This window comes from Lithobates pipiens, unplaced genomic scaffold (genome assembly GCF_037356315.1).
Source record: "Lithobates pipiens isolate NorthernLeopardFrog02 unplaced genomic scaffold, aLitPip1_a1.2 Scaffold_3, whole genome shotgun sequence".
Taxonomy (NCBI): domain Eukaryota; kingdom Metazoa; phylum Chordata; class Amphibia; order Anura; family Ranidae; genus Lithobates; species Lithobates pipiens.
The window spans coordinates 170,129,075-170,152,674 of NW_027507790.1; the positions used below are offsets into that span (position 1 = coordinate 170,129,075).

The window sequence follows — 23,600 nt, forward strand, 5'->3', positions numbered from 1 at the left end:
TATTTCTGGGGTATTTCTTCTTCTGTCCCCTGTGTGATGCATATGAGGTTTTTTTCCCATGCACATTTATATAGGTATACTCATGTGTATCTTTACATGCACTTTCTAATGCATAACCTCACAGATATAAGCTTTGTTGACTATATCTCTGGGTTTCAACCCCGGGTTTTTCGTAAATTATATATTTTTTGGGCATTAAGCGCTATACTTTTAGTATTATTACTACTATTCTTATTTTGTTCTCCGTTTGCTACTTAAAGTCCACAGGATATGGAGAGAAACATATGGTGTATATACAGAGAGAGAAAACACCAATCTTTTTTGATGTACAGGGAGAAGAAATATCAGTCTGCATATAGATAATAATTTCTTGCATACATATAGCAAGTATTTAATGGAGATTTCGCACGATGTGAAGAAAATGTCCACTGTGAAGAATTTAGCAGTGTCTTTTACAATATGACGTTAATACTGATCAACTTGTAGCTAGTGAGGATTATTGCTTAAATAGCTGGTCTATAATGTACCGCATATAGTTCTCTTTTCTATTAATCACCTGTGTCGCTTATGGTTTCCTTTTCAATTAACCATCATTTTTTATAAAATCCCTCCTAGTCGCAATGAGGAAATTTTTTCTAGTAGATATTTGTGTAAGATGTAAAAACATCTTCATTACACAATGGGTTAACTCTAATTGGATGAATATAAGCTTTCCTTCTTAAACATTCTTGGAAAACTGTACTTCCCCTTTTTTGAGGTTATTTTTTAATGGCCAGTAATTTACTTAATTATATTATCTAGTTTTATAAAAAAAATTGTTTCTAAAGCCGTTAGAGTATACAATCAAGGTGTTACAATATTGGTGCTGTATTCTCCTTTGGGATAGATCACCCTTTGAGCTGACAGTCCTGAGTGGGATTCCAATATGAGAAATTAGATTTGATCTTGACACGGTTTATAAAAAATTTTTTTACTCATTACCATATATGAGTCGGTCAAAAATAGTCTCATTTTTTATTTTTTATTGTTATTTTTATTTTTATTATATATATTTTTTATCCTTATCTTTTTATATTTTATTTCTTATTTTGGAGTGCATCGAATAGGCTCCAATATTCCTTTAAAAACGTAGGAGCGAACGTTCTATTCGAGTGTAGCGGGACTATGTATTGAGCCTGTTCGATCCCCAGGGTAAAAGTGTTCTCCCGTATGAGCTTACTAACTTTTGCGTCGGATGATTGCCTGCCCGCTTGTATACTAGGTCCTCCCCGTTGGTGTATGATTGGACCTCGTACTAAGAGTAATGGCCAATCAGATCACCTAAACAAAAAATCTTTTTCTATATAACGCATGCGACGTGGTAGCGTGGTACCGCCGCTGAAGACGTCTATGACGAAACGCGTCCGACGGAACCACGCCGTTACGTCACTTCCGGGTTGCCGTTGGTGTTCTGGTACGCAGGTGGAACGCAAACCGCGTATCTATCACACGGTCCCCGAAGGAAGGATTTCTTTTTGCTCTTGAACACTACGGAAAGGGCCCTATCCCAGGGGGAACACAGCCGTGATCTACCACCTCTATAGGGAGGTTTGTTCTGGTTTCATGAACTAGTGTTTCCACTTTTCCGCTTGTGCTCTTAATGATACTACATATGGTCTATGGTAGTTTCTGGGGTTAATCCGGAACTTTTTAGGGGAGATTATCATACTAACCCCCTGATTAACTGTGGTTCTACAATATAGCCCACTTTATGAGAATTGTGGCCATTTTGAACATTTTTTATTTTTTGGTTGTTTATTTTCATTTTTTATTTTTGATTTTTTGCTGTGCTGTTTTTGCCTCTTATATATATTTTTATTTATTGTGCCAATAAACCATTTTTATACGGATTACACTATGGAGGCTTCTATTTTTTTCTCATGAGGACTTGTGGATTCCAAGTTGATACAGGCTCGGGCATCTATCACTAAATAAAGAACGGGATATCTGGAGATTGATTCTTAAGGCGCATAACCCCTGTAGGGGTATCTACTTCTGGTGAGTAGGATTCCTGGTGGGGGAGCACAGAAGTCACAGTGAAGACTGAATAGGAAGCACAAAAGTCACGTTAAGGATTTTTTTAGGATCCCTTGGACTAATACCATTGAACTTATTTTTTTGGGACTTATTTTCATATATATATATTTTCCATCTTGCATATTTTTTATATATATATTTTTTGTAACTTATTTTCAGATTTTATTTTTTATTTTATTTTTATTTTTCATTTTTCATTTTCATTTTTATTTCACTATTTTCACTTTAGGTGTTATTGCACTTCGCACATGTTTTTTAGCTTTTATCGCAAAAAGGTTTTGTATTACTGTATTTTCACTTTTTGTATGCACTAATACACACACAATTTTATTTTTAACCGTTTGGGTTCTGGGGTGTGAAACGTTCACACTTTCAGCTATTTGACCTACACATATAATTTTCTTTTTGGTTTCCACTATACACTGATCTAATATCAATATTGTTTGAGGTGTATATATATATATATATATATTTTTTTTTGGCATTACACACTGGTGGGTACACTTATGTGACCCCAGGTTGTTCACTAGTGTACGGGACTTTAAATATATATATATATCTTTATCACTTTACACTGATAAAGGGTTCTTCATTACTGTTGCTAATAGGCCTATCACTGAATGTATTTTGTCGCATCTCAGGCGATTTGATCTTTAATCACATCAGGTTGTACATGTAGTCTGGTACATGTGGTTTTTTGGCCTGTATTTTTAACATACTTGAGAATGTGTGTTTGAATATATATTCTTTAAGGAAGTATCCTGGCTTGTTCTAACACCATTAGTTCCTGATATTTCTGCTGTTTTGTAGTATTAATTTATAATGGGTTTGATTAGTAATCCCCGTCATTAGCAATTTATGTTTTGGGACCTTTTTTCTATGGTGGCCCACAGATTTATTACATTTATTGTTTGATTTAAAGCGGGAGTCCACCGGGACTCCGCGTTTTTTTTTTTTTTTTTTAAAAGCCAGCAGCTACAAATACTGCAGCTGCTGACTTTTAAATAGTGACACTTACCTGTCCAGCGCGCCCGCGATGTCGGCACCCGAAGCCGATCGCTCGCTCGGCTGCCGGGTCCCGCCGCCATCTTGGGTATGGGAATCAGGAAATGGAGCCTTTCGGCTTCATTTCCCGGTTCCCTACTGCGCATGCGCGAGCCGCGCGGCGCAATCCGGACGGTCCCCGCTGCCTCTGGGAGCTGTGTGTTTCCCAGCAGGCAGCGGGGCACTTGCTGAAGGGGGCGGGGCATTGCGGAACGGGGGCGTAACCTACGCTCGTTCCGCAGACAGCTAGCCCGGAAGTGGGTGCAGTTACCTGGATTATCCAGGTAACTGCACCCCCCTCCCCCCTGAAAGGTGCCGATTGTGGCGCCGGAGGGGGGGAGGGATCAGATGAGCGGAGGTCCATTTTAGGGTGGACCTCCGCTTTAAACCTTTCTTTGGGCGGAGCTGGGGCTTTTTATGGTGTCCTGGCTCTTTATGTGATTCTGGGTTTGCCAATATACAGTGTCATTAGAAGTAGGTTGAGAGGGAATACTGGGCTTTTTGTAAGACCGTGTCCTGCCTCTCCATTCATTTATTCTCCATAAGACCCTTTTGTAATGGAGACCTGTTTTTTAGGTAGCGCCAATTAACCCGTTAATATTTTAATATTTTCACTCTTTTGTTCTGAGAACATGCCTTCAGTAAAAACATGCGCTGATGGTTTCGAGTATAGAGCCGAAATGGCGGAGAGAACCGGACCTTTAAATCCAAATTTCGAAAGAACCGCCGAGAGGTACCCCCAGTGGACACGATCGAAAGCTTTTTCGGCGTCCAGGGACAGGAGCACAGCCGCACTCCCGCCCCCGGACGCCGAGTGGATCAGATTCAAAACCCTCCTTGTAGCGTCAGTTGCCTGTCTGCCTGCCACAAAACCTACTTGGTCTTGTTGTATCAGGGAGGGAAGCAATCTTGCAATCCTGTTCGCCAACAGTTTGGCGTACACCTTCAGGTCCACATTCAAAAGTGAGATGGGCCTAAAGTTCTGTGGCCTGTCCGGTTCCTTTCCCGGTTTTGGAAGCGTAATGATTGTGGCTTGCAGCATTTCCTCTGGGAATGAGGCCGAGGAGGCAGCAGCATGGAACATCCCCTGCATTCTAGGAATCAAAGACTCAGCAAAGCATCTATAATACTCTGCTGAAAAACCGTCTGGACCAGGTGCTTTGTTGATTGGAAGGCTAGATATCGTTTTTTGGATCTCCAGAGTTGAGAATGGGGCATTTAAAATCTCGAGGTCAGCTTGTGGAACAGTTGACAGATTAATTTTCTCCAAGAAGTCATTGATGAGATCTGGAGTGGGTTGGGGAGTATTAGTGTCTTCTTTCAAATTGTATAAACTATTGTAGTAGAAGCTGAAAGCATCCGCAATATCTTTAGGGTTAGTTAATTTTACTCCGGAATCAGGATGATGTATAAAGGGAAGTTTTTGTTTAACCATTCTCTCTTTAAGTTGGGTTGCTAATAGCTTACCCGCCTTGTTCCCATGGGTATATTGATTTGCTTTAAGAATATGAATATTACGAGAATATTGGGCTACAAGTAGGGCTCGCAATTCATTCCTTGCCTCCGTCAGTTTATTACTGAGTGATAGTGATGGTTTTTGTTTGTTTGCAATTTCCAAATCAGATATGTCTTTCAAGAGGTTGTCCATGTGCTGCCTCCTTGACCTTTTCAACTTCACACTCTCTTTTAACAGATAGCCCCTCATGAATGCCTTATGGGCATTCCAAACCACGAATGGATCTGCTTCTCCATTATCATTAATATTAAAAAATTCTTCAATTGACTTAGATATACCTTTAGCAATGTCTGGGACTCTGAACAGCTGTCTGCGATATGATGTGACCGAAGCGTTTGCCGTATCCATATGAGAATCCATAACAGTATTCAGGTCGCCACACAAAATTAGGTGGCCCAATTTGACCTTCTGAATTTTTTTCCATAATTTGTTTAAAAAAGAAACTTGTCTGGAGTTTGGGACATATGTATTGACCAACGTGTAGGTCACGTTATTAATTTCACCAATCAAAATTATATATCTGCCAGCACTATCACAGTGGTGAGAAATAGGTTTGAATGCTACCGTATTTTTAAGCAATATCGCCACACCTCTCTTTTTTTTTCGAAGCATTGGCTAAATAGACGTGGGGATATTGCTTGTGATTTAGCATAGGATGAGTAGTGTCCTTGAGATGTGTCTCCTGTAAACAAAGGACGTCACATCTCAAGGAATGTGCCGTCCTCCACAGCATATGCCGCTTGCTAGGTGTGTTAAGGCCATTCACATTCAAACATGAAATTTTAAAGGACATTATAGCAGAATAATGGGAGTTCCAATTCTATACTACTAGAATAAACACCGTACTTTACCGTGGGGTATTTGCCTGTATGGAAGTTCAAAAATTTCAACTAACCTATGCAGTTAAACAGTATGTCGTAAAATACCAGAGAAATTGATATTTTTCAAAACAGAGTCAAAATTGTCTGCTGGTGACAATTGTATTAGTGAATAACCTGGGGAGAGGTTAAACAAAAAAGTGAAAAATAAATGAAAAAAAAAGTGAAAAATAAAGAAATTTGAACGTCCACAAAATCAAAAGTCAAAAAATTGAAGTCGCCAATAAAATTGCGAACGAAGGCACTAGTTAAGTGCTTGGAAAACACAAATAAAAACGAACGATTCTTGCAGAATCTGAGCTTGTGTAAACAGCTGAAAAGTGGGGGTAAGTAATCACTTGGACACCGGGCGAGACATCCAGAACTTGTGGAACTGTAGAAAAAAATAAAGGGCATTGCAACAGTGCAAAGAGAGAGAATTGAAACTCATTTCTCCGATGAAGGGGAACCCTGGCGGCTTCTAGGGCTCGCTTCGTCCGAAACGAGGATCTTCCATTTCTCCAGTAGACGTAGACCTTCCTCCAATGTGTTGATTCGATAATCCCGATCGTCTCTACGAATAACCAAAGTGGCAGGGTGGTTCCAACGATAGGGGATATTGTGGTTTCTTAAAGGCTTCGTAATGGTCATCAGGTTACGTCTTCTTTTCATCGTATGAGCCGAAAGGTCTGGGAAGAAGGACAAGCCTTGTAGACATTTCGGGGGATCATCCAAATGTCGGATAGCTTGAAGCATCCTTTCTTTAACCCGGTAGAAATGTATCCTGGCTATTGCATCTCTAGGTAGCTTGGCAGGGATGTGCTGCGGTTTCGGGAGGCGGTGAATCCGATCGATTATTAAATCTTCCAACGGAAGATCTGGCAATAGTTCTGTCAAAACTTTGGTAAAATATGCCGTTAATTCTTGGGGTTGGACCGATTCAGGAATGCCTCTTATTTTAACGTTGTTTCTCCTGGATCGGTCTTCCAGGTCCGCCACTTTGTCTTTAAGCCAGGTGATATCGTCATCATGGTCGTTGTGGGCATCCACCATGCTATTGAATGTATCCGTGAATTCCCCCATCTTGTGCTCTATGTGTGAAACCCGGTCGCTGACCACCGTCACCGCCGATTTGCATTGGGACATCAAATGTAACATGTCAGTGTGAATAGCACTTCTTAAGGATAGCAGCATGTCCTTCAACGTAGAGTCCATGACTGGCAGGTTGTTAGTGGGGAAGGACGCTATGGCGTCCTGAAATTCCAGCGTGTCATCTAACGCAGCCTGGGCCTCCTTTTGTCCCCCTTCCGTAGCCTCGTCGGAGAGTCTGGGTCTAGATTTCACCGGGCTATTTGCACTAGAGGAAGGCCTGGAGTTAACAGTCAGAGGTCTGGTCTGGCCCTTCTGTTTATGGTCGCTACCTTTCTCTTCCTCTGTCCTGCTCGGCTGCATGTCTGAGAGGCCGCGTGTATCATCGGCGCCATCTTGGGATAAAGAGCGGCCGGAGTGTGGATAAAAATCTGTCATCTTACCGGGATGTTTCCCCGATTTCCTCCGCCGCGACATCCTCCGATGTTGTACAAGAAAGAGGGCACCGAATGCAGTGTAAATATCTGCCCTATGTCGCTTTGTTAGCCGCTGGATGTCTCGGTCCGCCGGGAGCCCTCTTCCTATGCGACCATGCTCCACGCACGCCGGCTCTGCCCTGGGGGTCTTTAAACTTTTAAAAGAAAGAGCAAGTTCTCCATCTTTGGTGTCAGTGGGAGGGATAGTGACCCATCCATCTTTGGTGTCAATTGGAGTAAAAATTCCCCATTATTGGTCAGTTTAATTAATAGTACCCCGTTTTTTGTGTCAGTGGGTGGAATAGTGGCCCATCATTGGTGTCAATTGAAGGAAAAGTTTCCCATCATTGGTGTCAGTGGAATGAATAATGCCCCATCATTAGTGTCAGTGGGTGCAATAGTGGTCCCTCATTGGTGTCAATGGAAAGAATCCCATATGTGGTGTCAATTGAAGAAAAGTGACTGGTCATTGGTGTCATTGGAATGAATAGTGCCTCATCATTCGTGCCGGTGGAATGAATAGTGCCTCATCATTGGTGTCGGTGGAATGAATAGTGTCCCATCATTGGTGTCAGTGGAATGAATAGTGCCCCATAATTGGTGTCAGTGGAATGAGTAGTGCCCCATCATTAGTGTCAGTGGGTGCAATAGTGGCCCCTCATTGGTGTCAATGGAAGGAATCCCATCTGTGGTGTCAATTGAAGAAAAGTGCCTGGTCATTGGAAAGAGAAGTGCCTCATCATTGGTGCCAGTGGAATGAATAGTGCCTCATCATTGGTGTCGGTGGAATGAATAGTGTCCCATCATTGGTGTCAGTGGATTGAATAGTGCCCCATCGTTGTTGTCAGTGGAATGAATAGTCCCCCATCATTGGTGTCAGTGGAATGAATAGTGCCCCATCATTGGTGTCAGTGGAATGAATAATGCCCCATCATTGGTGTCAGTGGGTGCAATAGTAGCCCCTCATTTGTGTCAGTGGGAGGAATTGTTGGTGTCAGTCGAAGGAATCCCATCTGTGGTGTCAACTGAAGAAAATTGCCTGATCATTGGTGTCAGTGGAATGAATAGTGCCCCATCATTGGTGTCAGTGGAATGAATAGTGACCCATCATTGATGTCAGTGAGAGAAATAGCATCTCTTCATTGAAGTTAGTGGGAGGATATTGTTGGTTTTAGTGGAAGGACTAGTGTCCTATCTGTGGCGTCAATTGAAGGAAAAGTGCCTGATCATTGGTGTCAGTGGAATGAATAGTGTCCCGTCTTTGGAGTCAGTGTGCCATTGTTGGTATCAGTGGGAGGAACAGTGGGCCATTGTTGGTATCAGTGGGAGGAATAGTGCCCCATCTTTGGTGTCAATGGGTGGAATGGCGCCTCATTGCTGGTGTCAGTGGGAGGAATCATGACCCATGGTTGGTGTCAGTAAGTGGACTGGTGCCCCACTGTTGGTGTCAGACTGTCAGTGGGAGGAATTGTGGCACCTCATTAGTGTCAGTGGGTGGAATTCTTGATGAGACACGCCATAACCAGCTCTTTCCAAGATAAATCATTTTTGGGGTTTTTATAAACTTTAAAAGTAAACCACACCACATCACAGACATGTAATAAAACACATGTGATTTGTAAGAATATATCTGCTTCTGTGGTAAAGTAAGGTTTAGCTATTTGGACATGTGGTTTAAACATAGAATTGCTCTGCAAGCCTTCCATAGCAGCACGTCACAAGAGTGCAGCGCTCCCAGCCAGGGCGGATGACACCCAACACTCTATGAGGGTAAAAAGCCATCGGGCCATGCTCAGACGTCGCGGCAAGATGACGTTGATGTGAGATCGGTCTATTCCCGTTCATGTCACGTGACCGGGTTGTGCGCTGAGCCGTACCCTGTGTGTATTCGGGTAATGAGGAGGAAGGGAGGAGAGGCGGCGGCCGCACGATGATCCGGAGAGCGAGGCTCAGTTTCAAACCCAATGTGAGGCCGGGGGCCCGGAGTGTGGGGAGCGGTGCCCGGGATGGAGGGGCCCAGCCGGAGGAACCTGTACAGGCCGGGGAGGCGACAGCAGGCCCGGAGGAGAAGTCCATTGGTGGCGAGAGCCAGGCACAGAGGAGCCCTGACATGTGAGTGGAGGAGGCATGGAATCTGATCTCCCTGGAGAGATCTGAGGGAAGAATCCCAGCTCTCTATACTTTATACAGAATTCTATTGATCTGGCTTGGACCATGTCCCTCAGTATATACCGCACTGATCCCTGGGTAGGGTGACCACATTTCCAAACTGCCATTCAGAGACACCCCCCTCCCCCAAAAAGATGGGGGGGGGGGGTGGGGGTTGGGGGAATGTAGTCTCGGTGTTGACAGGGAATTCGGTGGCAGGGGTGATTTGTCGGGGGAATGGCTGATGTTGAACTACATTGTAATATATAATGAAATTGTTCAACTCACCATAATGCAGAATCAGTGGGGACCCTGAGCTTGCCACTTGCCAACTGATGCAGAGTGCCACTTTCCACCCATATCCTGCCACCAGATGCAGAGTGCCACTTTCCACCCATAGCCTGCCACCAGATGCAGTCTGCCACTTTCCACCCATAGCCTGTCACCCGATGCAGTGTGCCACTTTCCACCCATAGCCTGCCACCCGATGCAGTGTGCCACTTGTCAGCCGTAGCCTGCCACCCGATGCAGTGTGCCACTTGTCAGCCGTAGCCTGCCACCCGATGCAGTGTGCCACTTGTCAGCCGTAGCCTGCCACCCGATGCAGTGTGCCACTTGTCAGCCGTAGCCTGCCACCCGATGCAGTGTGCCACTTGTCAGCCGTAGCCTGCCACCCGATGCAGTGTGCCACTTGTCAGCCGTAGCCTGCCACCCGATGCAGTGTGCCACTTGTCAGCCGTAGCCTGCCACCCGATGCAGAGTGCCACTTGTCAGCCGTAGCCTGCCACCAGATGCAGTGTGCAACTTGTCAGCCGTAGCCTGCCACCAGTCTGATACACCGGAGCCCCGGGAAAGGGAACACCCCTCCCGCCACTGGCTGCTGATGTTACTTCTCCCATGCGGGGGGGGGTGTCACATCTTCAGCTCTGAGGGGTTCATGCTGAAGCCTGTAGTCTTTCACTTTTAGTGAAGGACTACAGGTCCCAGCATGAATCCCTGATATCTAAGCATGTGATCTCCTCCTCCCCCCCCCCTCCCCTCCCAAATTGAAGGACTGCAGATCCCAGCATGGACCCCTGAGATATAAGGGTGTGACCCCACAGATTTCACATGTTAATGCTGGGACCTGTAGTTCTTCATCGATTGGGGGGCATCACATCTTCAGTTCTGAGGGGTTCATGCTGGGACCTGTAGTCCTTCAGTTTTGGAAGGGTCACATCCCAGCATGTACCCTGTCCTAATATCCAAGGATGTGTCCTCCTTCCATCTCTCAGAGGGTGTAATTTCATCTGTCAGTGTCCTCTCCTCTTCTGCAGACCCCTTATCTGCCTACCGCCATCTTATTGGTGCTGGCTCCAGGCTGACACACACTCGGAGCTCCTGTGAAGTGCTGATAGTTCAGCACAGAATGCTGGCTGCTGGGGGAAATCTGACTGAGGATTTGAGCCCCGATCTGTCCATGGTGAGTGCTTTGGATTCACTTGCCTTTCTATAAAACTCATCTCTCCTTTGTGCGCTTCTGCATGCTGGCTGAATGATACAGGGCGGAGGTGGGTGGAGCTAATCAGTAGGCATGGAGGAGGAAGTTAAATCTTCCCTGCTGTGAATTCGGGGGCTGTCTGTCTCCTCCTCATGACGTCACTGGTTGCTAGATGCAAGGCGGGCAGTGGTTAGCAACCATTTGGGCACTGAACCAACGGCTCATGTTAAAGAGGTCTCACCAGTCAGGGGTCCACCACAGGCTGTCAGTGAGTGTCAGCAGCGATTCTGTATTGAGGGAGATTCTGGAATAAGGGCCCGGGACAGACCTGCTAATTGCGGGATTGTCATGGGCACCCTATCCCTGGGGGCTGGAAATCATAGTAGACGCGGATACTTCAAGGGGAACTTCAGTCTTCCTTGTTAAGTGGCTCCGCCCCCCAGGACCCACCGTTATGACACGTGCAGATGTGTCCGCAGGATCTGCTTGGTCTTCAGGTCCTGCTAGAACCCATCAGCACATCTGTGTGCCCCCCGGGAAATGTCACATATGCCCAAAGATGAGGTGGGGGGGCTCCAGCTCTTTGCATAGATATCGGGTACCCTGTCGCATGCACAGGTGTGCCCCATGGCTCTCTCGCTATCCGGATCTGAGATCTATGGCACATTTGGGCACATGCCTAGGCGAGAAGAGTGCAAATGACATCTTTAAGAGAGAACAACTTCAATGAAAGTGGACCTTCAACCTCCCCCCCAGATCTCCACTTGCTTCCGCCTCCCATACTGAGCCGCTGATCACAGGTGGTCAGCCTGAGAACCATTCAGAGCATGCTTGGTATTTTCTGAATGAATGTGAAGCGTTCTCTCCGATTGGATGAGGTGGAGAGGGTGATGTCACCAACTTTCCTCCCCACTCCAAAGCATTCTCTGAATGGCACCCGTGCCAATCTCCTATGTTCATAGGACAGCCAATCGGGGAGGGACCTGGAAGCAAGTGGAGATAACGGTAACGGTGTCTAATTCAGTGATTTCCAGCTGCCAGGGGCATCAGCCAGGCATTTACAAGCTGGACCAACATCACTATATATAAAATATCCACACCTGGAATCCATTTTTAAAATAGACATGGGCACAGCCCAATTTGACATCTATGTGGATGCCCGGCCCTGAATGCAGACACTGTGCAACTACCACAAAATAACAAAAAGCGTGAATTCAGTGATGGGTTTTGCAAACACAGTATCAGCCTGGTAAAAACTGCATCCAACAATATATTCAGCCAGCTGTCCCGTGCTCAGGGATACTGTATAAGTGTGTCTAAAGGCTAGTAGTACACACTGAGTTTTTTGCCATTCAACCCAGCGGGCTGAATGGAAAAAAACTAAAAAAAGTGAAGCGCCCAGGAGGAGCCACTGTACTAACAGTTTAATGTTAGTACATCTATCTCCCCACTGAACTATTGTGCTCTGACAAGGGGACGGCCCCCCTGATCGGATGCCGACCTGGGCTGGTTGATTGTACACATGATGTTTAACAACTTGGGTACAACCAGCATATCGGATTTTTCATGCATTTATTGCTAGTGGCTATAGCCGCTAGAAATAAACACACTGGGTCAGAAGTGGCGTGGCCCCATTTCACGATGGTCCAGTTCTGAGCATTTCATCTTTTAGGTTTCATTTTTTTACTAGTAAGGAGTAGTCTACCTTAATGTATTAAACATCGTCTCTTTTTTTTTTTTTTTTTTTGGGACAAATAGGACTTTAATTTGCGTATTTTTATTTCCTTATATTTTATTGAGAATAAATCAAAAATTTAGAATTTTTTTTTTTCCTGTAATTGTTTTCCAACACAACATTTACGCAGTTTGCGCACGCACATAAATTTACCCCAATATATAATAAACAACATTTGCTAATTAAAATTATGACATTTGTATGACTTTTTCTAATGTGAAAATTAGACAAAAAAACCTTGTGTTTTTTTTTTTTTTTTATTCCCCAATGCAATGTTTATGTGATTTGCATACGTTCATACATTTATTCAAAAATAAAGTCTTCTGGTTAAAATTATCACTTTAGTGCTTTTTTTTTTTTTTTTTTTTTTTTTTTTTTCTTTCTAATGTAGTGGGCTTCTCTTTCATAATATTGCATGAGGTCATTCTTAGGCAGGACTTAATGATGCAATATACTTTGAATGCTTATTATGTGCTTACTCCACTGTCATGACTTTCATGTGTCTTGAAAAACATTCCTATTGTTAATGATCTTCTACTAGATTTGACTGATCTTATTTTCAGAGCTGCTGAATGTATAAAAGGCATAGATCTTAAAGAGGAGCTTCAAGTAATTGTAAAGTCTAATTTTTATTTATTTTTTCTATTAAAATAACAAACATGTTGTGCTTGCTCTGTGCGGGGGGTTTGCACAGAGCAGCCCAGATCTTTCTATTCTTGGGTTTACTGGCTGGAGCTCCTGACCCCTTCCTCCTATTGAGTGCCCCCATACCAAGCAGCTTGCTATGGGGGCACCCAAGCTCCATCTGTTATTCAGACACTGAGCTGTGATTTGGCCCCGCCCCTTTCTCTCCTGATTGGCTAACTGAGTTTGACAGCAACGGGAGCCAATGGCTCCTGGACGGCCAATTCACTGGATTGTTGGATAGACATGGGGTTCAGATAAGTATTAGGGGAGCTGCTGCACACAGAGGGCTTTTTATCTCAATGCATAGAAATGCATTAAGATATAAAACCTGACTTTACAACTACTTTGCTCACCCGGGCCCATTTCTTTCCTGGTCTCCGACACTAGCATCTTAAAGTGATTGTAAAGGCCTTGTTTATTATTTAAAAAAAAAAAAAAAGAAATTCATACTTGCCTCCACTGTGTAGCTCGTTTTGAACAGAGTGATCTCGAACACAGTCTTCTGGGGTCTCACGGCAGCTCTCGTGGCTCCTCCCTGCATCAGATGATCCCCTAGGGGAAGCACTCTCCTGGGGGGTTACCTTGTGGGTGCGCTCCCGAGTCCAGCATTTGGCGTCCATAGCCTCTGAATGCAGGACTCGGCCCTGCCCCCCCCCCGGCGCTCGTGTCATTTGATTTGATTGACAGCAGTGGGAACCAATGGTTGAGCTGCTATCAATCTATCCAATCAAGAACTGAGAACCCCAGGCAGAGAGACAGTGCGTCCCCGCCGGGGGAAGTTTGAGGGCTCAGGTAAGTAAAATGGGGGGGGCTGAGGGGCCGGTCACTAATGGGTGTTTTTTCACCTTAATGCATAGGATACATTAAGGTAAATAAACACTTAGGTTTACAACTCCTTTAACTGTGGGTGGCCAGCTGTGACACCTTGCGGCTTCGCAGCCAGCTGCCTACTGCGCTGCACTTTCTGAATTGTTCCACAGTCTCCTGAGACCTGTGATGTGTCCCAAAGGGCTGCGGGCAGGGAGGGGGAGGAGAACTTCCACTTGGATTACCTTGGCAATCCAAGCAGAAATGTGAACGTGTACCTGTTAGAACCAAAAGAAGAAAATCCAAAATGTGGCATGGCCTGAGGGTGGGGGGAAGGAGGAGCAGAACGCGATCCATCATTTCTGAGTAGGGGGCACACATGCCCACCACCCCGGCTGTGCTGTCATTCGCTACAGCACAAGCTGATCAGCCGATCCCAGACAATAATTTATGGCTGGGATCTGCTGATTGGCTGAGCGAATGGCAGAAGGGAGCCCTGTGTTTGTAAAAAACACGGGGGTCTCTATGGAGAGCAACTTTGTGGCTGTTTTTTTTTTTTTTTTTTTTCCTCCCTGCAAACTTATTGGGATTTTTTTTTACCAAAGACATGTAGCACAATACGTTTTGGCCTAAATTTTTGAAGAAATTTGAATTTAAAAATTTTTTTTTTTATTTATTTTTTATTTTTTTTATTGGATATGTTTTATAGCAGAAAGTAACAAATATTATGTGGTTTTTATTTTTTTTAATTCTTTGGTTATTTTTAGTTTATATAATAAACCCAAAACCACCAAAAGAAAGCTCTATTTGTGGGAAAACAAATTATATAAATTTAATTTGGGTACAGCGTTGCTTAACTGCAATTGTCAGAGTAGCGCAGTGCTGAATAGCAAATAGAATGGCCTAATCAGGAAGGGGGTAAAATCTTCTAGAGGTCGGGTGGTTAAACAACTGTGATGAAATATTCTCTTATGTTCTTTTCGCTGTGCTTATGTATAGCAATAGTCCCTAGTTACATCTTGTGTGTTTTGTTTTGAAGGCTGAATAAATCTTTAGTACATGCTTTAGAAGCATTCTGTGTATTTTCAGTAATTAAAGAATCTTAAAGTGACCCAATAGAGCTGCTTAAATGCTGAGAGTTGATGATATATAATCTAGCCATGAAAATGACTGACTAGTCAAAAAATCAAACCATAATTCAAACTTTAATTTGCAGGGAGCGCCATTGGAGTCAGGGAGGAGCTACCAGTCATAGCGGTCAACTGGGGTTGAGCGCTTCCATACCGCTGTATGTAAATGTATGGCCTGGTATTGAAGCCGTTATTCTGGAATCATGGTTGCGGCTACAACCGTGATCTTTGTATCATTTTTTTGCAGAGAACGATTCTACACCAGGGTTGGGAAACTTCAGCCCTCCTGTGGTGAAACTACAAGTCCCATAAGACAATGCAAGACTCTGACAATCACAGGCATGTCTCCTAGAGGCAGAGGCATGATGGGATTTGTAGTTTCACCACAGCTGGAGGGCCAGGGTTGCCAACCCCTGCCCTACACACTAAAAGTAATCCTAGCGGCTATACAGATGCTGGATTACTTTTACAGGCAGCAGAAAGGGGTCCCACCCCCCTCCTGCCACCACCTTTACCGGTTTCACCCATCTGATCGGGGAGCTTGGTAAGAATGCGATCAGTGGCATTGACTCCTCCCACTATGTTGTCTGAAATCGGAAGTGAAAAGGATTTCCTCACCTCTGGTTTTGGTTTGTTTGTTTACAAGCCGTTGCTGGCTTGTGAAGCAGCTGATCCAACTAATCTTGGTTTGATCAGGTACTTTGAAGATCAGAGGAGAGATCTGGGGGTCTGATAGATCCCAGATCTCTCCATACAGAGGACCTGTCATGGCCCATGGTATCACAAGGGATCACCCCTTGTGACAACAATAAAAATGCTAAAAAAAATAATGTTACAGTGTAAAAAATTAAATAGAACCTAAAATAATAATAAAATAAAAAAATGTAAAGTGCCCTCATCCTCCCTGTGCTCACACACAAGTCTGTCCCATGTGCACATGTAAATGCCAATCACACCACATGTGAGGTATCACCATGAACATCAGAGTGATCGTTATTTTATATTTTACCAAACAAATTCAGTATTATATTATTTGTATTAACTCAAATTCATTAAAGTTTATTTTCTCCAAAAAAAATTGTATTTTGAAAAAACACTATTTTATTCTCCAAGGCCTCTGCTTAAAGAATTGTATATAATGTTTGGGGGTTCTAAGTAATTTTCTAGCTAGGTGTGAAAAGTGCAGTGGTACCTTTCACCTGATAGATGTGTGTAGCAATAATGGCAGCTGCCGTTGGGCTTCCTTCCCAGCCTGTGATTGGGCAATGGGGTCACCTGTGCTTTACCACTTTCCAACTGGACCATAGTAAAAATTTCATTACTTTGACTTTTAATACCAGGGTTATGGCAACAGCTAGCTGCCATAACCATGGTATAATTTTTTTACTATGGCCAGTTCTGCGTCAGAAAAGTGTTTACGTGGGTGGATTCTCCAGGGGATCACTTTTAGAAGTGGCGGGAGGGGTCCCTGTTGCTTCACAGTCGTTCCCACGCTTACTGGACCCATTGGTGGCAGTTTGCTGATCAGGAAGTCGAGTGAGGCCAGGTTGATCGCCACTCGTCTCTATGTCCTTGGAGATCCAGAGTGGTGTCTGACATTACTTACAGTTCTCAGGCCAAAACACATACTTTTTATTTTTTTTGTCAAAATGCAAAAAAATATAAATACAAAATCTGTCATCCTGTTGACATTTCTTGAATAAGGAATAAAAGTGATAAAAGGGACAGTGTAAAAAATAAAGTAAAGTAAAGCACCCCATCCCTCCATGCTCGCGCGCAGAAGCGAGTTCATGCGTAAGTCGCACTCACATATGTAAACGGTGTTTAAACCACATGTGAGGTATAGCCGCGATTGTTAGAACGAGAGCAATAATTCTAGTGCAATAACTTCTCTGTAGCTTTAAACGGTTAACCTGTAAATATTATTAAAGATCACCTATGGAGATTTTTAGGTAACGTAGTTTGCCAATCCACGAGCGTGCACAATTTTAAAGCATTGACATGTTAGACCTCTCTTTACTCAGCGTAACATCATCTTTCACATTATACAAAAAATTGGGGTAACTATTGTGTTGTGTTTTGTTTTTTAATTCACGAAAGTGTATTTTGTCCAAAAAAAGTCTGCTGCGTAAATACAGTGTGCCATAAAATATTGCAACGATTGCCGTTTTTATTCTCTAGAGTCTCTGCTTAAAAAAAAAAAAATGCAGTATGTTTAGACTCCATTCACATAGGGGCAACTTTGGATCTGACTTCAAGTCGCGCTACATGTAAAAATCAATGTAAGTGAATGAGAGCCGTCTTAATGTACACTACTGAAGTCGCTCCGACTTCAGAAAAGGTTCCTGTACTACTTCACTCCGATTTCTAGGCGACTTGTACCCATTGATTTCTTTTTTTTCTTTTCTTTTTTTTTTTTTTTTTCAATTCTAATTTTATTTCAAGTTATTGTACCCATTGATTTCAATGCAAGTCGCATCTCCATCTATATTGAAGCGACAATGTCGCCTCTCACACAATATGCTCTCGAGGGTGAACTCCACCCCACATTTTAAATAAAAAAACGGCTTGGAGGTCCCCCCAAAATCCATAGCAGACCCTTATCCGAGCATGCAGCCTGGCCAGTCAGGAAAGGGGGTGGGGACGAGCGAGCACCCCCCCCTCCTGAACCCTACCAGGCCGCGTGCCCTCAACATGGGGGGTGGGTGCTTTGAGGAAGGGGGGCACCCTGCGGCCCCCCCACCCCAAAGCACCTTGTCCCCATGTTAATGAGGACAAGGGCCTCTTCCTGACAACCCTGGCCGTTGGTTGTCGGGGTCTGCGGGCAGGGGGCTTATCGGAATCTGGGGGCCCCCTTTAATAAGGGTGCCCCCAGATCCCGGCCCCCCACCCTATGTGAATGAATAAGGGCTACATTGTACCCCTACCCATTCACCTGGGGGAAAAAAGTGTCAATATAAAAAAAAAAACACAGGTTTTTAAAGTAATTTTATTAATCAGCTCCGGGGTCTTCTTCCGACTTCTCCGCTCTGTCCGGCCTCTTCTCCCGCTCTCCGGCGTCGTGTCCTGGGCTCCTCTGATATCTTTTTGCAGCTCTTTTACTAGCGGAGGAGCCTGGTCTCCTCCGTCTTTATTCCCTCTTCTCTCTTTTTTTCTTCCCATGTTGACACAACGCTCTCTTCTGCTGTAATGGCTTGTGCCTGCCCCTTATGACGTCACAGACCCAGCATGCCCTAGGATTGGACGTCACAAGGGGTGGGGTCACCGTGTGACATCACCCGGTGACGACGCCCCATACCTATATAAGTCGCCGCGCACGTCGCACAAGCCATTACAGTGGAAGAGAACGTTGTGTCAACATCGGAAGAAGAAAGAAGAGCGAAGAAGGACGGAGGAGACCGAGCTCCTCCGCTAGTAAAAGAGCTGCAAGAAGATAGAGGAGGAACCCAGGAGAAGACGCCGAAGAGCGGGAGAAGAGGCCGAACAGAATGGAGAAGTCAGAAGAAGACCCCCCCCCTTTACTCATTCACATAGGGTGGGGGGCCGGCATCTGGGGGCCCTCTTATTAAAGGGGGCTCCTAGATTCCGATAAGCCACCCCCGCCCGCAGACCCTGACAACCAACGGGCACGGCTGTTGGGAAGAGGCCCTTGTCCTCATCAACATGGGGACAAGGTGTTTTGGGGTAAGGGGGCTGCAGGGTGCCCCCTTTCCCCAGAGCACCCACCCCCCTATGTTGCGGGCACGTGCCTGGTACGGTTCGGGGGGGGGGCTCTCACTCATCCCCACCCCCTTTCCTGACTGGCCAGGCTGCGTGCTCGGATTAGGGTCTGGTATGGATTTTGGGGGGACCCCACGCCGTTTTTTCAGCGTCTGGGGTTTCCCCTTAAAATCCATACCAGACCTAAGGGCCTGGTATGCTCCCGGAGGGGGAACCCATGCCAGTTTTTTTATTTAAAATTTGACATGGACTTCCCCCTCGAGAGCTGATTATTCTCTGATTGGCCACGGCCAAAGTCACCTGGTCTGGGGAGACTTAAAGTCGTGTTGTAAGTCGCCCCAAGTCATGTTGAAGTCACTCTAAGTCACGCTGTTATTCATACTTAAGTTGTGTCCAAGATGCCTCCAAAAGTCGCGCTGTAAGTCGTGTTGCCCCTGTGTGAATGGAGTCTTAGGCTCGGTTCACACAGTACGCGGCACGACTTGCAGCGCCGCGACCTCAGCGGCGACTTGCAAAACGACTTCTGTATAGAAGTCAATGCAAGTCGCCCGAAGTCGCCACAAAAGTAGTACAGGAACCTTTTTTCTAAGTCGGAGCGACTTGAGTCGCTCCTATTAGAACGGTTCCGTAGTACAGAACGGGGAGCGACTTGTCAGGCGGCGAAGTCGCCTGGACAAGTCGCCCCTGTGTGAACCGAGCCTTAGGGGTTCTGTTTCAATATGTTTATTGAAAAGTTGAATAAACAGGAATAAACAAGAGACTACAATCTGCTCCTTGTGCGCCCTCGCAGGGGCTACAAAGCATGAATATGAAACCAAAGGGCCAGCTATCACATTATACTTATAATAAACAGAAGAAAAGGAGGGAATATGAGTAGGGGATGGTATCGAGGCTGGTTCCAGAACCAGGCAACTCGTTCCCTCGTCGTTTCCGGAGGGCAGGCCCTTCTTCCACTACCCCTCCTACGGGGGGCAGCAGAATTCGTTGGAGTCTTAGGGGTTCTAAGTAATTTTCTAGCAAAAAAATACTGCTTTAAAATTGTAGACAAATTGTTCCAGAAAAGGCCTGGTCTTCAAGTGGTTAAGGATGTTGGTCAATAATCTGACAAGTACTGTGGGAAAACATCAATAACTGTCCTGAAAATATCAATACATATTGTATACTAGATGTGTGCAAATTAAATCATATTTAATGTTGTATTTGTATATTATATGACATAGATATATGCAGCACCTATTGATTGTATTAGCTACCTGGATCTTGGTGTGGCTTTTTTTTTTTTTTTTCATTTATTTTTTGCCAAAGGGGGAATCGGGAAAACATTTAGAGAATGAAAACAAACATTTTTACAATTGGTTATTGCAATTTATTTATGTACTTCTTCTTTTTTTTTTTTTTTTTTTTTTACAGACCTGAAAAGGCTGCTGCAACCAGCAGTGAAAATGAACCAAGCAAGCCAGCTGCTGCACCTCTTCAAAGGAGAAAAAGAATCTCTACTTTGCCTAACATTGCAAAACCACGAGTTTCCACTTCCACTCCCGTTACCCCTTCTCAGAAACCTCAGCAAGTGGAAAGCCCCCCAAATTTACCTGTCAGTAGTGTCCCAAGTAAGGATGAAGTGTCTCCACCTGAGAAGGCCAAGGTACCAAACTCTCCACAAGGTTCTAACAGTGCACCTCAGGGACAACACGTGACACTCCCTGAAAAGAGAACTCCAATTCCTCAGGTTCCCCAATTTTCTCCATTCAAGAAAGCGACCCTTAAACACCCTGAGCTGGTTCCTGTAAAAAGTTTGGACTTTACACAGAAGGAAGAGTTCAGTCCTCTCAAAGAGAGGCCCTCCCAGAAATCGTCTCCCAATGAATGTAAAAAAAGTACACCTAAAATGCTTGTTGCTACCGGTAACCTGGAGAAAGTACGTCTTCGAAGAGCACAAAAATTGCGAGAATTGCTTAAAGATGAGTTGAAGAAGGAGAGAGTGAGTATCATTTTTGTCCCCTTCTATTAGCCAAGTGTAAGGTTCATTTTCAGTTTATCTAATGCTGGCTATACATGGCTGAAATTGCAGCCGATTCCTACTGAATCTGCTAAATTTCAAGCCCTGGGTGGCCCTGTTGGCAACACTTGGCTCAACAAAAGTCAGTTTAGAAAAATGGTTTAGCCGGGCCTACTTATTGGCCAAACAGTGACTGCTTTCATCTGATGCAGTCACTGTTTGGGTATTCAGACATCTGTGGGTGACTACAGTAGTTGGCAGGGGATGTTCCTCCGTCCACGCTGTTTTATGGATGGGGAAATGTTGATTTTTTTTTTTTTTTATATATTTTTTTTATCTGTGTATGTGGTTAGGCTTACAAGAGCATTTGTTTGTGATTTGTCCATACTAGGCAGAGCAACAAGTTTGCTGCAAAAGGAACATAAGCAGCCTGATTTAAATCTCCCCCTTTCCTTATCTGTTGCCAAAGCACTAAGAACAGTATTTTATTTATTTATTAAGGCTTCTTTCACACGGGTGTTCCGTCTGTCCATTTGTCATCCGTCTGTTGATTGAAAAAGGACAGCAATGCATTCCTATGGGCAAATGGATTTAAGCGTACTTTGTCTGTTTTTATAGCAGTTTTTCGTCTGCTCCTGTGAAGGTCCATGTTTTGTTTAAAAAAAAAAAAAAAAAAAAAAAGTTTACGCTTTTGCTCCATTTAAGGACCAGCCTCGTTTTGAGATTTTGGTGTATACAAGTTTAGGTTCAAGTTTTTATTAATCTTTTTTTATCAGAATATAGGCAATTAAAGATTGTAAAGTCAATAGAAAAAAAAAAACATAAGGTGGGAACAGAGCCAGGTGTCTAACAATGGACTGGCTGGTCCAACAATGTTAAACACGGTATATACTTTACAGGTAATGGTAGGATAAGGCATACTGTTAGTCATGTAGCACATTGGGGTTCCCATCTTTATTCACAGTAGTAAGCATGTAAATCATACAATACGAGTATCCTATTCCCTGCACTGGGCGCCCCTATGGGAACTTGCTGGGTCCAGTACCAGGGAAGGGTGGATATTGGCGTTAAGTCTGCTACGATGAGCCTGACCAAGAGGACAAGGTCCATATGGAACCCTCAATGGGCAGCGGTTACCAGTTAGTGAACCAGGATGCCTATATTCACGTAGAAAGGCCAAGAGAGGCCTGCTAGGATAGGAGAGAAGAAGAGGTGGGGGGAAAAAGGCGAGGGGGGGAAAGGCAGATGAGAGAGAGAAAAGAGGAACAGAAGGGGAAAGGGGTAGGGCAAAGAGACAGCGAGCTTCATTGAGATTGGGAGTTTCAGTGTCTAAGACCTAAGGTCTTCCAAAGAGATTAGATCAATAGCTCCGGTGGAGGTGACTGCTAAGAGTCTATGTTTTAATTTGTCTGAAGTAGAGTAATGCCTCCATATTCTTCAGGTAAAGGAGAATTTGGCCTGTTTATCAAGTACCTTTGCTTGCATGTCCTCCATGAGCATTAAGTTGTTAATTTCACCCACCCATTCTAATAAGGATGGGGAGGTGGCGGTTTTCCAATGTCTAGGGATCAACTGTCGCCCTGCACAAAGGAAAAATTTTAGTAAGTTGTTTTTCTGTGATTTATTGGAGCCCGGGAGAAGAGACAGAAGGGCAATGGTGGGAGAAGGCGGAAGTGGTTTTTCATAGATATCTGAATAGATCTGAAAGATTTGTGTCCAAAACGGGAGGAGTACAGCACACTCCCACCAAATGTGAATGTACGTATCTTTTGCGGAGTTGCATCTCCAACAAATGTCGGAGGTAGAGGGATACATTTATTTGAGATTGGTCGGGACCCGGTACCACCTTGACACCAGCTTGTAGTTCTTCTCTTGTGCATAACTAGAAATCGTTAATTTGTGGGCGAAGAAAAAGACCCTACTCCACTCCTCATTGGTTATATCTCTCCCAAGTTCCTCTGACCAGATTTTAGCGTACTTGGGGAGTGATCCATGTGAGTAGGTCAGGATCAGTTTGTAAAGTAGGGAAAGGGTGTGACGAAGCGTCTCCGGGAGCATGCATAACTGTTCATATCCCAATAGGGGTCTATGAACTTGATTGGAGTCATGGAGTGTTTTGCAAAAGGACGTCAGGTTTAGATGAGTTAGCCAGTTAATTTTAGAGGAAGCGCCGGTTCGGTTTGTGACAAAAGTACCTAGTGTGCTGTTAACAAATTGTTGTGCTATAGGCCAGGAGGACCTGTCATAGTCGTCCAAGGTTTGGATGGAAATGCATTCTGGGAAGGCAGGGTTATCAAACAGAGGAGTGAGGGAGGGGGCACGGGTCAGAGGATAGTGAATAGGTCTCTCGTTTGCGGTACCAAATTGTCAAAGAGTCTTTAGTAAGGGGGGATAGGCCCGTAGGAGACTTGAATGTTCGGGCGTGTCCCCAGAGTAGCACATGGAGATTGGTAGAGGATAGGTCTTGTTCTACTGAAACGGTGGCCTTGACTAAGGGGCGGGGGAACCATTCCAAGATATGGGACAGCACCGTAGATATATGATAGAGCTCAAAGTCTGGTAAGCCGTTACCCCCTTTTGCAATGGGAGAGCATAGGAGTTTGTTTCAGTCTGGGATGATTCCCCTGCCAAACGAAACGGATGGCCATTGAACGTAGGGTGGGGAAAAATGCTGCCGGGAGAGCTATGGGAAGAGCTTGAAAGAGATACAGGAGTTTGGGGAGTATGTCCATCTTCAGGGTATGCATGCGACCAAACTAGGACAGAGGGAGGTCCATTCAACTGTCAGTAAGGCGTCTAAGCTTTCGTAAGAAGAGGACTGAAGTTAAGGGAATATATG

General features: G+C 44.5%; 1 protein-coding gene across 3 annotated transcripts in view; it reads left to right on the forward strand.

The window, feature by feature from the left end:
- Positions 1–8,822: 8,822 nt before the first annotated feature.
- Positions 8,823–23,600, forward strand: part of BDP1 (BDP1 general transcription factor IIIB subunit) — a 180,297-nt gene continuing 165,519 nt past the window's right edge. For all 3 annotated transcript variants that reach the window (XM_077462491.1, XM_077462492.1, XM_077462493.1), the window contains exons 1-2: positions 8,823–9,170; positions 20,176–20,743. In XM_077462491.1, coding sequence (XP_077318617.1) covers positions 8,989–9,170; positions 20,176–20,743 — 750 coding nt within the window. In that variant the 5' untranslated portion in view covers positions 8,823–8,988. The remainder of the gene's footprint in view (positions 9,171–20,175; positions 20,744–23,600) is intronic.